The sequence below is a fragment of the Saccoglossus kowalevskii genome, chromosome 9 (genome assembly GCF_978046115.1).
Source record: "Saccoglossus kowalevskii chromosome 9, keSacKowa6.1, whole genome shotgun sequence".
Taxonomy (NCBI): Eukaryota; Metazoa; Hemichordata; class Enteropneusta; family Harrimaniidae; genus Saccoglossus; species Saccoglossus kowalevskii.
This window is the reverse complement of record NC_140649.1, coordinates 8,801,804-8,819,316: the sequence shown is the minus strand read 5'-3', so window position 1 is coordinate 8,819,316 and position 17,513 is coordinate 8,801,804. Positions and strand designations below refer to the sequence as shown.

General features: G+C 35.3%; 1 protein-coding gene and 2 non-coding genes across 3 annotated transcripts; all 3 read right to left on the bottom strand.

Annotated features, from left to right (window-relative positions):
- Positions 1–1,852: 1,852 nt before the first annotated feature.
- On the bottom strand, positions 1,853–15,571 carry LOC100369793 (E3 ubiquitin-protein ligase UHRF1-like). The gene is made up of 16 exons (XM_002740948.3): positions 15,303–15,571; positions 11,671–11,913; positions 10,620–11,014; positions 10,090–10,252; positions 9,247–9,424; positions 8,827–9,013; positions 7,855–7,978; positions 7,021–7,128; positions 6,615–6,719; positions 5,571–5,677; positions 4,728–4,887; positions 3,593–3,730; positions 3,369–3,474; positions 3,055–3,188; positions 2,727–2,825; positions 1,853–2,372 (listed from the first exon to the last, which is right to left on the bottom strand). The coding sequence occupies exons 1-16, from the start codon at positions 15,453–15,455 to the stop codon at positions 2,226–2,228; spliced, it is 2,547 nt and encodes an 848-aa protein (XP_002740994.1). The 5' UTR covers positions 15,456–15,571; the 3' UTR covers positions 1,853–2,225.
- On the bottom strand, positions 7,390–7,464 carry LOC144341728 (small nucleolar RNA SNORD49). Its single transcript, XR_013418623.1, has one exon. It is a non-coding gene; the product is annotated as a small nucleolar RNA SNORD49 (small nucleolar RNA).
- Positions 9,669–9,743, bottom strand: LOC144341727 (small nucleolar RNA SNORD49). Its single transcript, XR_013418622.1, has one exon. It is a non-coding gene; the product is annotated as a small nucleolar RNA SNORD49 (small nucleolar RNA).
- Positions 15,572–17,513: the final 1,942 nt, after the last annotated feature.

Sequence of the window (17,513 nt, the reverse complement as noted above, 5' to 3'; positions counted from 1 at the left end):
AATCCGATTGGTTTGAGAAAACATCAACCATGATATGGGATAATAAATTTTGAATGTAATCTTGACCATTACACAGACTGGAAGCCAAGATTGCAGTGCAGCTTTCTTGATAAACGAGTCTAATAATCGGAATTTGCAAAATTTATAATAAGCTACAGTGTACGAGAAGCATGGGGTTATCCAAGATGTAGACATAATTTAGGTTGAGTTTTGTGTGATACCTAATAGAAGTCGCACCCATTCTTTTTGAATGTTTGAGAACCAAAAAATTCATCATTTCTCATATGTGTAGATGCTCTAATAGAAGCCGCATCCCTGTTGCATTGTACCATTTTAATAGAAGCCACAGCTTCTAATACAGATTTTACAGTAGTAGAAATAGGTGAACTGGGGAGATTTTAATGCTGTGTATTCAAACAGTGTATGATTAACAGAGTGTACATAATTTAAACGTGTTGTATACAACGGACTTATTTACCAAAATGTTCTAATGTACAGTGTAATAAATTTCTTTGTCAATATAAATAATCTCAGGCTTTGTTTGCATGGTTTAAATAGAATCATGAATGGTGCATGTTAAAGTGAGCCCTCTATGCCAACATGACTAGTTACCGCAGAAGAACAAATTTGGCGGAATACAACTACCGGTAGCTGTGCCAATTCACTGGTGCATCACTGCACAACAGGAAATCGCACATTGATTTAGGGATCTTTAAAAACATCTTACTACAGTTGTGGCGTTTGCAATTTAGTAAAAACAAAAGAATTCAGGAGTCACTTTTTTTAGCTCCGCTGTCTTAGCATACAAGTAATTGTCCCTCCATGTCAATGTTTCACTTTCAAATTCTTAAAAACTAAAAGTCTGAATGCTTTGTGTATATTTATTTAGATTTGTTAATTTCGTATTTTCAATTCTCTCATTTTGATGAATATTTTTGCTAAATAGTGACATTTTCAACTTCTTGTTGAAAACAGCAAGTCCAATTGCTTTGATATGGCATATATAGGTACGACATGTACATGCAAACCTCTCAGATTTGTTCTTTTCATGATATCTTCAATTATCTAATTTTGATGAATATTTTGGTAAAGTGATATTTTCAAATTCAAGTCAGATTGCTTTGATAGTATACATATTGTTCTAATATCTTCAGTTTTTTTAATTGAAATGTGCATTGCTAACAGCGGCGCTATCTCAGCTGCTTGTTGTGAATCTCAAGTCACTTATGGGGAAACAAATGTTTCAACCCCACATGTCTATTAATTAACCAAATATTCAATCTCTCAGAGGTCAAACTTCTGTGGTTGAAGCCATACCTTCATACGGAACAATTTTAATGAACTGAACGCACTCTGACAAGTAATCAGTTATTACACGCCAGAATAAACAAACAGAAGAAAAAAATGGAAAATACATGAATTTTATTTAACAGTATGAACACTAAAACATTCACAGTAAATAGAGCCTACATTTAAACATTAACAGTACAAACAAAGTAAACAGAACAAGTAAAAATATATAGAGATTTATTTTTGAGAGATCACCATTTTTCACATCAAGAATGTAGTAAATAGATTGCAGAATTATCACAGTCATTTGGAAAAAGCAAAATTTCTGAAAACTCAACTTCAAGATACTTATCGCTGGGAGATGGGCATAAACATTTTTTTTTTATATCGAGAACTTGTGTACATTTAACACGCTGTGGAAATTCTTGCATAAATCTCAGCTTTGCAGTTACGAGAAGTTTTCTTCAACTTGCAAGGTGGCTTGAATTGTCATTTGTGAAATGTCAAATGAAATACAAAAATTAGTAAAAAAGAATCTATGTAAATATACTTTTTAAGGCAGTTTTGGTTTTGAAAAAGATAAGGCAGTGATGTTGATGGATATAATAAAGTGCAACTCTGTATAAAGACTAGAAAAGATTATGTATTTAAAATAATAGTTGTAAGTGCAGTAAAATGGTTGCTGTAAAATACAATCGAAAAAATGGTTACCAAGCAACCAAAGCAGATCTAAGCTGCAACATTTTAAAATGATTGGTCCTTAGAAACCAGATTATTTAGCGTATTTAAAAAACAAGTTTGTTTTGTCCAACTTGAGAAAATTAGCAGTCACAAAAGATTGTCTCAAAGAATTTGTTTGGTAAAGAGAAATATGCCCTTGCAAATCTAATAATTAGTATTATTAAGGTATCTAGGAATGTAAAGTGAGGTTCTTTTTATCGGCCATTTTCGTAACCAGGGAATATTTTCCTTAGAGCGGTTTGTAGTTCTTTGTTGATTGATATAGTGCATCCTTTTTCTAGATCATTACGACAAGCTGGACAGTTGTAGACTTTAGCTTGGAAGGAACGTTGCAGGCAGGACTGAAACAAAATAGTTAAGACATTAAGAGATGTGAGCATTTTCTAATCAATAATTTGGTTCTATTAACTAAAATTCAGATTTGTTTATTTTATTTGATTAAATAGACAGACTTCAATGCATGGTATGGTAGCATGTTATTACCCACAATGCATTAATATTGCCCATGATGCATCATATGTAGAAACGCATAAAAAGGTATACACATCACTAAAACATTACTTATTTTGACCATAGAAATTTACAACTAATTTACACAAATGCTACTAATAGAGAAAATGTGGCACTTGTGGTAATTTGGCAATGACTAGATTTCTGAGTAGACAAGACTAAGCATAATGGTTTATATTTCTTACTTTGCATATATTGTGTTGACATGGGGTCGTAACAGGGTCAAGTGCAACTTCCTGGCAACATACACACTGAAATATCTCCTCAACAGCTTCAACAAATTTCTGTGAGGAAGAAAAACAGAATTGTAATAAATTTTACACAAAACTTTCACACCTAATTAATTAAAATCAGGCTCTTATTTTTCATGAAATTGTTCAAATTTCAGACAAAGAATCATTTATTTAACAGGCGACTGGGCCTGAAGAGAGAAAACTAGATGACACAAAAATTGTCCCACGGGCTAAATTGGTGCAGAATAATCAATAAAATTAAGTTTCAGAAAAACAGTACCTTTCCGCCCTTGACTTGTGCGACTGCTTCATCCCATAGTTTCTTATTAACCTTGTCAACCACAATCAATTTCTTTGTAGCTCCAGATATGCTATCAGTGGATGCCTTCTTAGATGGGGTTTTGATGGGAGATTCTAGGAATGAAAACAGTGTGACAACTTTAATATTGCTTGATTATCAAGAGTGTGGGGTGACGGGTTGCGTAGTGTATTTTTTTTTTTTTTTTGGAAAATTTTGAAATGATATTTAGAGAATCACTTTAAAATTCCATTTCAGTGATATACTAGTGCGGTTAACTGAGTTTCCTGACTTGCCTTCCAGTTTTCTTTTCTTGCCTTTGGTAGCTTTTTTATTTGGAGAGGAACCCTTGTTTTCTTGCTCTTCCTTGTTTTTCTGGGCTTCAAGGTATCCTTCTGGATACTGCAAGTGTGAATGAAAATGATTAAAACTATTTTCCTGGCTACAAGGTTATGTAGCTGATTACTATTATTAGGAAACCAATACGGCTATATCAAGATAAGAATAAACTATCAATTACCACTAGTTTTAGTCCAAGTTCTTTGATCTTTTTCTTGCCTGCAGCTGTCCAGGGTGCTGGGTTTGCATCATCACGTCGTAATAGGTAACGCCAAACAAGAAAGCCACTTTTACCAGTCTCAGGCCAGTATTTGACAACCTATGAAAACACATTGTTAGACGCCATGAATGAAAGAAATAGTCTAGAGACTGAAATCACATACTGTGAAAAACAGATTTCCTTTGGTATTTAACCTTTTGTCCACCAGTTCCCTCTTTTCATCATAAATTCACAAAATAGTCCTGAAAGTCAGAAGTTTTGGACAAAAAGACAAATTTTTTTTGAGTAAAAACAGAAAATTGACTAAAATTTTGCCTATTGGCTCCAAATATTGAAGAATACAAGTGCAAAACGAATGTTGAGCAAGAAAGTCTGGTGGTGAAAAGTTTAAAGCTGCTTTCCCCCTTTGACAATTGGTGAAATATTCTCCAAACTAAAAACACAAAAAACATTGGTTAATGATGCCGTTGACTGCTTAAATTTGTATTTCTCTATTATCCATCCCACAATCTCAACATGTGATTGTGTATATATTTGTCAGCGAAAGGTTCCACAGATTTTCCAGATTGCAATAGTAGTGAAAGTGAAAATTAAACTCTGTTAACATATACATGTGTACAGTGTCTGAATATATTATGACTGAGGATGGAGGTACAGTTGCAGTTTTAAAGATTTGTTCGTTCTTGCTCTAGAACACAAGACTTTCAGCGATATATTTCTCTGAAGTTGACCTTGATTGGGCAGTAATTATAAATCAATATACATGATTGGGTTAGGTTAAGATGTTATCAAAACCTAACAGGGCGGAACATAAACAATCCTTAATCCAACCTTAAGGCATGAAGTTAATACCAAATGGCAATGATGAAGTCTCTTTACATCAGGTGTGGTCTCTGAATGATCAATGTATAGTTCTCATGATCAGTGCCAATTAATTGGACTGCATGCTAGTGACACGATTAAATTTATATAATTTAACAACTTGCAAATTCCACGTCAAATGTTGGCCAATAGATTATCAGCAAAACGGTCACATGGTGAAAAATTACCAATGGGATAATGGGAAAGGCCAAGGTAGTTTTCAAGTGCAACATACTTTATATATTCCATCATATCTGTTCCCTTCTTCAGGCGAATATTTGGAATGTTTACGTCCTTTACAGTTTCGAATCACACGCACAGGTTTACCACTTTTCCAATCTTTCGCTTCATTGCCCTGTTCTTTAGCAGGCGCATTACAGTTCAGTGCCAGAGCCCTGTAAACAGAAACACCAAGGTGAAAAGCAGGCTTTTTGTAAGTTACAGGACTATACGTCTGTCAACACATTGCGCTAGGTTTGTAACTAGTTCTGAGCATTTCTTGTTCTTCAACACCCCAACTATGATGACGCAAGTAGGTTTCATCTGTGCAATATACCAATTAATTTATCTAGAACCGAAAACAGAAATTTTCAGTTCTTTAAAACGCTTTATTTCCACTCATTCAAATTTTCATAATATGGGGTAGACTGTTACCAACGTTGTAGGTTTTTGTCATCACATTTAAAAACTTCTCTTGTTTACTTTGGACGCAGAAGCACTGAACACAAACTTCACAAAACAGAAAATGTTTTTGATGCAATTTCGGGCAATAATCTCATTAAGTTACAAAATGGCTAAAAATGTATAATACAGTGAAACCTGTCTAACCGAACACCAAAAGAACTGAGAAGATTGTTCAGTTTATAGAGGTGTTCGGTTTATATATAGACAGGTTTTACTGTAATAAGGTTATCTCATAATTAGCACGGTGTGCTGTATCAAGAAGTGAAATTTTGTTTCCATATAATAAAATTATATGGACCCTATATATGATCCTAATCCAAAAGTGTTATAAAAGAATAAAAAAACAACTCGACTCAGAGCCCCGGCAACCATCAAATCATCCCAAGTTACATACATATTCATTTTGGTGAGCCTTTGATCACATGACTGTTCAGCGGTACGTTTATTCCCCGATAGATCTCTTCCGCCACTTCCTGTGTAAGTAAAACAGTCCCCATCGTCCTGAAAAAAAATAAGTCTTCATTAATGACAGTCCCTAATGGAATTGGGATGAAAAGTATTTATGCCAGAAATAAAGTATTATGGACCAAAAGCATAGTTTGTAATCAAGAGTGAATAATTGGTTGCTGTAATAACTGAAATTGAAGTATTGAACGACTTCATAAATTGAAATATGTTGTCAGAAATTAAACAGAATATGCTATTCATGCATTTTTTGTATTTTTAAGTACCTTTGTCCAGGCTCATGTACAGAGATAGTATTATCAAAAAGCAAGATTTTAGACAGTCAACCATCTTTTATTTGATTGTGAAACTAATTGTCATGTACATGTAATCTAACATGCATCATATGAAGCGGAAAAAAAAAAACACGTCAAAAATATACTATAAAAACAAGATGGCTTGCCAGTTGGTCCTTTTGGATTCAAACAAATGAATTATCACGGACATGTATCTCTATGTCTAATGTTGGATGCCAGTCGGCCATCTTTGATCTGATTATGGAACAAACTGACATGAACATGTATTCCTATATGAATGATGTATGTGCCAAACATGAAAGAAAATGGTCCAAACGCCATGGAGATGCATGGTCAAAAAGCAAGATGTCCGCCAGTCAGCCATGTTTGATTCAATCGCAAAACTAATTATCATAGACCTAACATAATGTATGTACCAAATTTTGAATAAAACTGACAAAGCAAATTCAAGATACATTTTCAAAAAACAAAATGGCTGCCAGTCAAAAAATTATATTGACAATGAAACTAATGTTGATATTTGTTAGTTCTCTGCAAAGAACCGATGCTAAAATGGATTTGGCCAGATAACGTCATGTTTACTTTAGAATATTTCATGGCAATAATCTTCGGCAACACCATTCTATAATATGGATATTCTAATGTGCACATTCAAAATTGTTCACAAATTAATTTACCTGATCATCCTCGTAACCTCCCGAAAGAACTATAGAGTAAGCACCATGATGTTCACGTCCATGGATACCGGCAACATGAGGTCGATGAACTCCAGCTTCACTAACCTAATTATACAAACAGCATTCAAGTTGTTGGAATAATCATTTTATCCATGAAATGAAAAACTAGGCGATAGTAAATCTGAAGAAATAAACCACATCAACAGTTTAAACAGTACGAGTCAAGCAGCAAATTGAAATTGAACGTCTCCATCTATAAAGTGCATGCATGTTACATCACATGGCATCTACAGAGAATATCGAGCATATAAATACCAAACCACAAGTCTATTTACAGTTACCAGTCAAACTACAGGTGTGGCGACAATCAAGTATAGAATAAATTTATCTGGAAATTTCCACTTACTTGGACCCTGAATTTCCACAACTGTCCCACATGAATACCCGGTATTTCACCAAAATGATTTGAAGGAACGATGGTACACACTTTTGTACGACCTACACATGCCATACCCTGCAAGAAGAAAACACAAATTTGGTTTTTCTGTTAATTGGCTCGCATCTCACAACCATACTTTGGCAATTTTAGACCACTACTTTGATTTATTTCTGTTGCCATATGTTACACCAACTCCGGTGCATGTTTTAGAAGCACATCCAATTAGATTTATGAATATTAACAAGGTTAAATATTCAGTAGTCGAGTTTACATCAAATTCATCGTTTCGATCAATAGAGATAGAAATAATGCCTAATTCTGTTATTTTATCATGTTGATCAGTAATGGGCTGCTATCGTCAGTTCTCGTTTCTGACGGCAATTCCTATCATGAATACCAATCATCATTTCAACATGATCAATGTCCTCATTTTAAATTATACCAAATATTGAAACAGCACGTTTTTTTGTTTTTTACAAGTCCAGTAAAACACACATTATAGATTTGTTTTAAGCAAAACAAGTTTTTTCTTTTTTTATTTTGAGTGATTTTGTAGATATTTCAAAAAACTATTAGCTTTGCAAATGAAAGCAGACCTCACCTTTTGAAAATGACCTTGGAGCTTGGAATGGATTACCCAAACTAGGTAATGCGAGTGATTATTGAAGCAATGCTAGTTAAATCTCCAAATGCTATGGATTATAAGTGTATTAGGCGAGTGAAGTGATAACTCCTTGGAAAGCAAGGTCTGCTAGTAGTCATCTTAATAAAGTTCAAGCCATACTTGTACCAAATATTTACCTTTCCCCAGTCCCTATTAGTTGTTGATGTAGCAGATGCCATCTTGGATTTTTTCTTGCTGGATTTCAGTTTTTCACCAGCTTTGACAACTTCGGTGTCATCATTTTTACATATAGGACAATACCTGTAATTAAATGATGTAATAAAATAAAGATGTTCTGAAATTTACCAGGAAAGACCAGCAGAAATCACATCACCATAATAAATGCAATCTGAATAGCAGTAACTAACAAAACGAATACAGAAGCCATTGTCAATGACGGTCCGAATGTCAGATCACCATGAAATTGCATTTGTGTTTTTCAAATGAATCTGGGAGAAAAATGATGTGCATCAGGAATACATTATGTTCATTACTTGATTTTGATGAATTTTCAGAACTAAAAGGGCCACTAATCAGCCATCATGAATTAAATCAAATACATATGTATTTGTTATGATAAATATAACCCAGCAACAGACAAATGCTCAGAGAGGAAATCCGAACAAGGCTAACGAGAATCACAAAATTTGAAGGTTGTTACAATTCGATTCACTTCCAGGACCAATGAACAAACAGTCCTCAAAGGCGACGAGCTGCAATAATTTAATATATGCACACAAGTGAAAGCATCAAAAGACATGGAGAACATCTATCATGCTGTACGATGTGCAAATAAACTATGAATCTTCAATTTTCAACTGCAGATCTGTAAAACTCATGATTTTTATTTGACGACTCCCTTTCGCAGAACTGTGGTACGCCGACTAGAGCATGCCAAGTAAACTAAATACACAGTTGTCGACCAATGGTCATAAACAGTAGCAAGAACAAAACTGAAACGCGCCCTGGTCAAGTTAACAGTGCATAGCCAGTAAAAATGTACAATTCAGGCTGCACAATAAATATATTTTGCGCATTTGTCAAGAAAACGGCCGCAAGTATTAAGTATGATAAAGACTAAAACAAACAATCTTGGTGTTAATACGTACCATTCCTCAACATCAGGTAGAGAATCTAGCGGCGGATCCAAGCAAGCTAAGTGATACGCCATATCACATTCATCACACATAAGCTGCTTGTTTGGGTCATTCTTTCCTCCACATACATGACATGCACAGTATTTACACTTTCGTCGTGGATTGTCTTTACAACGGTTGCATTCAGGTTGCGTTTGACCTAAATAAAAACCAACACTGCATCATTTATTTTAAGCAGAGTATAATCCTAACTGAATAGTTATGTATTAAAGGACAAGTATTAACAGTTATGCCACGCACTGCAGGCTAATTGTAAGCTTTACTCAGGGGGTCAAAACAGACCGACCCTGCTACCGAGTTCACATGCACTTTTAATACAGCAAATATGGTAATATGCGATCCTAATACAGCTAACTCTGAATAGTTTCTTACGTTTCACGGGAGATCCTTCTTCATTCAACATAAAATCTTTTGGGTTGCTGCTAGCTTCCCCAGCTTTTTCAATTTTATAGATTTCGTCAATGAATAGTATTCGGCAGTCATGTAACATGTTACCCTTTTGACCAAGACAAACTGTACCAAAAATATCCTTGTTATTCCTGGTATCTCTCTGTTAATGATACAATGTATACAAGCAAATTATACAAGGTTCATTTATGCAAATTTCCAAATTTTTCAATTTCCAGGGCTTGAATTTCTAAGTTCAGAGAGCATCCATTCTCAGAGCAAAATTAGATAACATTTCCTTAGCTTAGCGTACAGGAATGGTATAGAAAAAATAAATTAAAAAGCATACTCTTTGGCTTTTGATGCATTCTTATGTTGTGTGACAACACAGGTTATTTTATCATGTTGATCAGTAATGGGCTGATATCGTCAGTTCTCGTTTCTGACGGCAATTCCTATCATGAATACCAATCATCATTTCAACATGATCAATAGATTTACATTTAACAGAATGATTTTTACTTTTAGTAAAGACCAATTACCACCTAAACGCGAGAAATATGTTTGAACAATCTGATACAATTTGGCTACTGCAGAGTTGCAACCATCACCGCTGGCCTACTCCCATCACCGCCTAACAACTACATGTAGTGTTGGTTAATAAACATAACGTAAAGCACGCCAACTTGGGAATAACAAGCTCACATTTTCTGTTCCAGAATCAGCCCTTCAAATTTACATACAAAATAGATAAGCCCACAATCACCCACACCATTTGTTTGAGGGTTTTGTTGATCAATATATCAATGGTTTGAGGTCCAGACCTACCTTATTGGTGATTATTACATCATACCAGTATCCTCGTTCTTGCGGTACATCTGGATTATAATTGGCCATAACAGTCATACCCTCCTTCAAATCATCCCACTCTATAATGGTTCGTGCTCTTGGTCGAATATGACGACTGCAGACATCATTTGTTCCTTCATAACTAAACAAATCACAGGACACTTATAAAACTTGATTCTGATACAACTTAGGATGGAATTGACATGGTCATTTTTTATATGCATATTGAATTTACAACTGCAGAATTTAAGCAATAAATAATTTGAGATGTTGCAAGGTAAAAAATTCCATCAAAATACCATAAGCTCCTGGTGGAAATTGCAAACAAATGGATCACAAAATGTTTCTTGCAAAATTTAACAAACAAGTCATACAAATAATTTTAACTGCAAAGGTTTGTACCAAAATTAAATCACATTTTGAACGCTCCCCTTCAATTGTTTCATTTCTTATATCCCCTGTTGCATAACAAAATATTTGTAGACAAACCATTTTTGTCACCATCTTACCCTTCCCATGTTACACTGTAAATAAAACCATCATCTGGTTCTTCCTCCGTTTCCACTTCAGGCTTCACCTCATTCCTGACTGGTTTAACCTTCCCATCAGCCTTTGTAGTTTTTTTATCAGCATTTGGTTCCTCGTTTTCCTCGTCACTAGTCCTCTCGGTTACCTTTTTATCGTAACTGAGACTTTTGATATCACAGTGACCATCAACACAGTCACTACTGTTTGTATTCGTGGCAACAATGTCTTTGCTAATGTTTGTTTGGTCTTTGGTTTCCTGATTAGGCTCACAAGCCTCATTCTTTGCAGCATTACTGTTTTTGGGTGTAATTATTTTTAGTTCTGCTTCAAACCAAGCTCCTGATCCGATATCCAGGCAATCAACTATATCACCAACCTAAGCGGAATTGAACAAAATAGATTGTAATGGTTAAGCGTTCTTTAGAACATAAAAGTGAAGCATTCACTATAAAATACTATGGTAAAGCAAGTAAATTGCACATTCTTCACAATCTCAATAGAACATAGAATTGAAATATAATCTAGAATAGTTGCTGTACATGACCTGTATTTACTAGTGACATTGACCGAGGTAAGTATGCCAACCAAATACCAGTAGATACTAGGTAGCAATAGAAACCATTAATATGTTCCATTATTTGGCATTTACATGACAATCTGCTTGAAGGTCCGTAAACCAAAAAAACTATGGATTTTTTACAAGGTAATAGAATTTTTACCCATGCCTTGCTAACCGATGACAACGTTATAAACAAAGGCAGATGCAGATAGCATGTAATTGACCTCTAGTATAGTCTAGTCAAAAAAACATGATTACCTGAGCACCCCCTCGGGAAAAGAGTGCAAATGACAATTTTAGGCAGTCAAATTAGGGGCATTTTGAAGGGGATGGGTGCTTAGCCGAACGTAAACCCGAAAATAGAAATGTCCCAAAATGGGTTGGCGCTTAGCCGAGCATGGGCACTAAGCCAGTCGAGTACGGTACATACAAACTGTCTATGAAACGAACACATAATCAGCTACCTCACTCACCCTATATATGCTGCCTGTTTCATTCTCTTCATTTTCATCGTGGCTTGAAGAAGGACCAGCAGTATCACTTCCAATAGCCTCGCCCGTTTCCATAGCAACATCAGAGCTATCGCTGATGTAGCCGTTACAGTTAGCTGAATTAACAGGAAGGCTAGCTTGCAATGGGAGACACTGACGCACCATAATTTGAACAATTTCATTGAGTCCAACATCGTAATCAAACAGAGTGTGCCCATCTTCTAACTGAAAAACGGATAAGTCAAAAATCATGAAAATACATTTTGAGAAAAATACATTGTAATGAATCAGCTATCTGATATTGGCCCAAACCAAATTTAGTATAACTGTAAGCATCGGTTTTGTCAAGTTATAAGTAAGCTATCACAAACAAAACAGTCTCATGAAAAAACACTGGTTTAAGTTAGTTTGAGCTGAATACAAATTTTGCACTAATGTTGGTTTTTTTTTAAATGATTGAACTGCATTAGAATTATCAAAATACACCACTTTTTAATCACATTTCAAACAGTAAAATTTTTGAGAAATAATTACACTGTAGAATTCATTGCAAACATTGGTTTCCCCATATTCCAAGACATTTTCCCCAAAAAATTATCCAGTAGTTCAAATTTTTTTTAATTTTATTTTTGGTATTCACATAGCATCAACCATGAAAAATATGAAAACGTGAAAAATATGGCAGTTTTTAAATTGGCTTGAACACATGTTCAACACGCGTGATACGGCTACAAAATAGAGATGTAGGTTAAACTAAAAAGCTACATGACATTGCATAAATTTCGAGGGTATGACAGAAAAGCAGGTGAATTATAATCAAACATTACATATTTGTTGGAATACTCAAGTAGTCAAAACAATGAAAATCTACTATTTGACAGGAAGTGGTCACTGAAATCAAAAAGTCAAAGATCAGGCACATTTATATGCAAATTAGATTGATTACATACAATGCATTCCATTAGGCAGCAAAGATGGAGGTGCATTTTTTTAGGAAATGTACACAGAGCATATCAAGCAAAATTTGAGCCGCTTGATTGACTCATTTCCGAATTTGAATAAAATTATCGATGCACATTTTGGAAAAAAATTCTGAGATTCAAACCAAATAAACTAGATAATTAATGAATAAAAATTAGGTCAAGAGAAAATCGGTAAATTCGACTGCCAGTAAACGTTGGCTCTCATAGCATGCAGAGAAACTTTTGAATGCCCTCGTATAGTTTCAAACCTTTGTTTTTAATAATCACGGTCTGGTGACAAAGCCCATTTCAGTTCACTGTTCATGTGGTTGTGAAAAATGGTACGCTTTGCCCACCATTTACAGATTTTCAAAATGGAGTTGTTAGTGTTCATGCAAAAATCACATTACAGTCATTCGCAAAGGCAGAGCAAAGAAAAATGCCCTTGAGAAGGGGGTCAAAAGTTGTTAATATGCAAATGAGGAAAGAGACCGCCAAGTATTGACCTACCACATGACAAAGAATCAAAATGGTTGCACATGTTGGAATTTAAAAAGTGGGATAAAATGGAAACTTTCATTGAGAAATAAAATCTAATGCTTTTCATGTAGTAATAATCATAGATAGGACAATGAGACACTGGATATTTGAAACTTGCACCCATCAAATGAAATCTTTTCGTTAAACATTCAACACCCCTCCCAAGTTAATTAAAGTTTGCTAGTGTGAAATAAACTTATAAAAAAAGAAACTTTAAAGATTACAATGTGCATAATAATTGAAAACAACTTCAGAATCAAAACCGAAAAAATAATTACATTTGCTGAGCACATGTTTTCTCTGTGGCCATTAAAAGTAGGGTTCTTTTGGCGAAAAAGTTAATTGCACAAACTTGATAATTTGAAAAAATTTGACCACAATATTAAACTTGACATCAGTCACCCTTTTCTCTAATAAAAATGATCGTTGACAGGATACTAAAACGCATGACAATATGCAAATGAGTTAATTTTGGGCGAAAAACATCTAACTAAAATTCTCCGGGGAGGGGGGGGGGGGGGGGGGATTAACTACGACACTTGTACAAACATTTGCAGGATGCGCTGTCAAAACTGAAGTGGAAATGTAGTGTTTATGAATATATCAGTTATAAATGCACAATCGCAGTCAAGCAGACCTTTTTTTATAAGAGCATATGAAAATGCAGTCACACACATGTGGACAATTGTAAACAGGAAACCACCCGTCAAATTCACACATGATTAACTTTCTAACTTAAGCAGTCTTGTACAATTACAACGCGGGAAAATTTACTCTCAGAACAAATGTGTGAACGTTTCGTAAAAAATAAATAAAAATAACTTGAATAGCTAAGTATTTAATAAAGGAGGATTTACGTTGCCACGATATGTTTTTGAATATAAACTCAGATTTTGCTTGAATATATATACAATTAGTCCAGCAACCAGTTACCTTACAAAAATGAAAAATCTACTGTATGGAGCCCTGGTATTCGTACCTCACATTACAATTTACATGGACAGATGCCAAATCTGCTTATCATGCAAATTAGCAAAAGAGCAATGGTGGGAGGCTTATTCGGTTGGCCGTTTGAAGCGCCAACACAAAATGGCTTCCAAAATTTCAAAACTGGGAATTTGTAGTCGCTACACCGATCAACTTCTAATTTCACGCAAACCAAGACCTCGCACGTTCAAATATTCTGATCTTAGCACACTGGTTAAATAAATTCTACAGAAAACAAGCTTCATTGATAACAAATAGTATTCATTCGAGAGTTCGAAATTAGGTCATCGACATTCAGAATAGTTTAGCTTGATAACATACACATAATGTGGGACAGATAACCAATCATTATTACAAGTATTAAACAACATTTCTACAAAATTAAAAATTTATGATAAGTCGCAAGAAAAATATATAAAAACTATATACATTTTGTATATATATAAATACTCTTAGTCATTAGACCATGGCAACCAAATGTAAAATCCATTCCAACAAGTTTTGTGCATTAAGCTTCTAAAAAACTAACAATTTTGACCTGAACATTTTTATACAATAAACAATTGTAATACAAATAAATAATAAATTTAACAGGCCATTATTTTTTTTTATATTAATTTAAATTATTGTAATTACAGGACTTTAATTAAAAACTAAAAAATGCGTAGTGTACGACCTATTTTGCTATAAAAACACGAGGTCCTGAAAAAATGAAGTCTCATCTGGTGCGATTAAAAGCCATAGGAGTTGGCAATTTGCCACTAAATCCGGATAACAAAAACAAAAGGATATCTGCCGTAAATACAGTAACATTTACATAGACCTGTAAACAAGTTTTGTGATGCCTGTCAGTGCTATTATCCATTGATGTGTTAGCAGCACGAGTGTTCACAGTTTCACAAAGGCGATTAAAAGTTAGACAATGACAATGTCATTATCGCCTGTTGACCGCGGGATCTACAAGAAAGAGTTTTATGATCGAATCAATAGCCTAAGTTTGCACTGACAGAAGATTTGTTTTAGAACGGGGGTTACAAAAATGACGAGAAACATGACACGTCCAATGTTAAAGACGAGTGTCGAAAGATACACGCGGTCATTGCCAAAAACATATTCTCGACTGACCTGTTTTCCACGGTAGAAAAGGCGTTGTCTTTCTGGTGGAGCATCGAAGGGGTTTTCCAGTTTAGTTCTCAGCTCCTCCACCTTGGTCAGTTTTGACAGTCCATCCACTTGGATGGACTTTTTACCGTCCATGGAACGCACTTGGATCCACATGGTGACAGCAAAGAGAAGACAATTTCAGCTGGGCGAAAACTCTAACCGTGCACACTCCAGCTCTTACACAGCTGATATACAAATGTAGTATTATTTATACACGTGAAATTCTGGCGGGAATTTGTTCACGCGAGAAATTGCGCGAATCTCGGGCATTGTGATGGCGTTGGCGCACGCGGCGAGAGTGTGTCGAAGATATGATGAATGTTTACAAATACCTGAACAAGTAAACACAATAATAACTTGTTTGGATGATAGATATAAGTAAGTTATTATTTTAATTAAAACAAATAACTTATAAGGGACTGTATGCACAATCTTTCCCATCCCCGTGTCGTCCCGGAAAAGATCAGAGCCACGTTCAAAATGTGTAGGCGGGGCATGGTTTTTAATTATTCATGATTTTGGGGAATCTGCCCAATCAGTTCTGGGCCGAGGAACACAGGGGCTTGTCAACTCACGGCGAAACCCCTTTGTGCTCATTTTGTGAGGGTTTCGGGTCCGTGGCTAGTGACGGCCAAGTGAATTTCTAATATTTTCTTGAATCTAACACGATTTTGTTTTGTTTTTGCGTAATTTCAATTGATGAATTGGCGGTAAGCAATCGCAATTTAAAGTTTAGCTGTGATTGTATGTGATTTTAAGTTATGAATCCGTGGCATATGGTGGCCATCCGTTTATTCTATTGTATAATGCATGGACGTTATTGAGATTACGGCAAAGTGTTAAATTTCAAATGTTGAAAACGGTACACCAATAAAACAAACATTTACACTTTTGAAATCAATGCCCCCCTGAGGTGCATACTTATAAGAAATTACTGAAAATAGCAATCTAATGACAGTGAATTGAGATATATTGGACGCAGAGTGTTCAACCCTCAAATGAAATTTGGAATTTTGCTGCCAAGAATTTCCAAATTTTCAATTTCGCAGCAGGTCTGTTATGAAAAGTTCGTCCAGATCACAAATACGCCGATAGATACAATGTAAGCATGGGAAACGGAAACTCGCATCGACCACAGTCGCTTGTAACATAAATACAACTTTTATCAAGCATCGGGACAATGTGTATAAAAAATGACCATTCCTAATACACATCATCATCGAGGGGCGATAATACCAATGTTTGACAAAAGTCTTAAGGGAATATTAAAGCAAGGGAGTCGACACCTGCGCATGCGTCATTGTTTACAAACAAGCGTCTACCCATGAGCCTTTGTGTTTTTAGCGTGTGTTGTTATTTTCGCTTGGGACTTAATTCCCGCGCATGCACTGGTGACGACCCTCCCGCTTTAAGAAGTATTAGGAGAATTATTGGTGGAAATATAGCAAGCAAACAAATACATAACATACGTTAATTTCATTGTCTGAATTAAGCGCTACTCCATAAATACGTATTCTGAAAGGATGGTGTCGTCGCGTCGCGTTCTGTTCGATAAGGGACTCATGGCGACGTGTACAACGCGTGTAAAATACATAGTTTATTTACATGAAATTCGAACACGGGCTGAGTGACGACCACCGCCCTTTAACTTTCGTGTTGCGCCCTCTGCGTCAAAGTTTCTGGATACTTTCAAGTTAGGAAACAGTTTTGTGTTTGTATGTGTTTTCTCTGTACGATCGCAGTTTTTCATGACTTATAGTAAAGCAAATCACTACCGCATCACGTGACCTTCCAAACGAGTTATACTGCCATTCTCATACAGTCATATATCAACTCCCAACAATTCATGTTTTATTAGGCCACGGTGTGCAAATGAGCACTTCCACCTCAAATCCAGGTGAGTATCCCCCGTCCTTGTAGCTTGGAGTGCTGTGCAGACGTGTGCTATTTGGTGCGCTACTGTAGAGTTATGTTAGCTATTTCCAGATCAGACGGCTACTCAATAGATTTCGACCAAATATGTTACCATGGGATACAGTACAGACCTGGTGCTTATTTGGAGGGGGGGTAGTTAAGTCTTCGTATTTAGTTATTTTATTTCAATCTATTTGTAATATATTTATATAAATGTGTTAGAGCATACTGGTTTATGAATTTTTCAAACTTTAATAT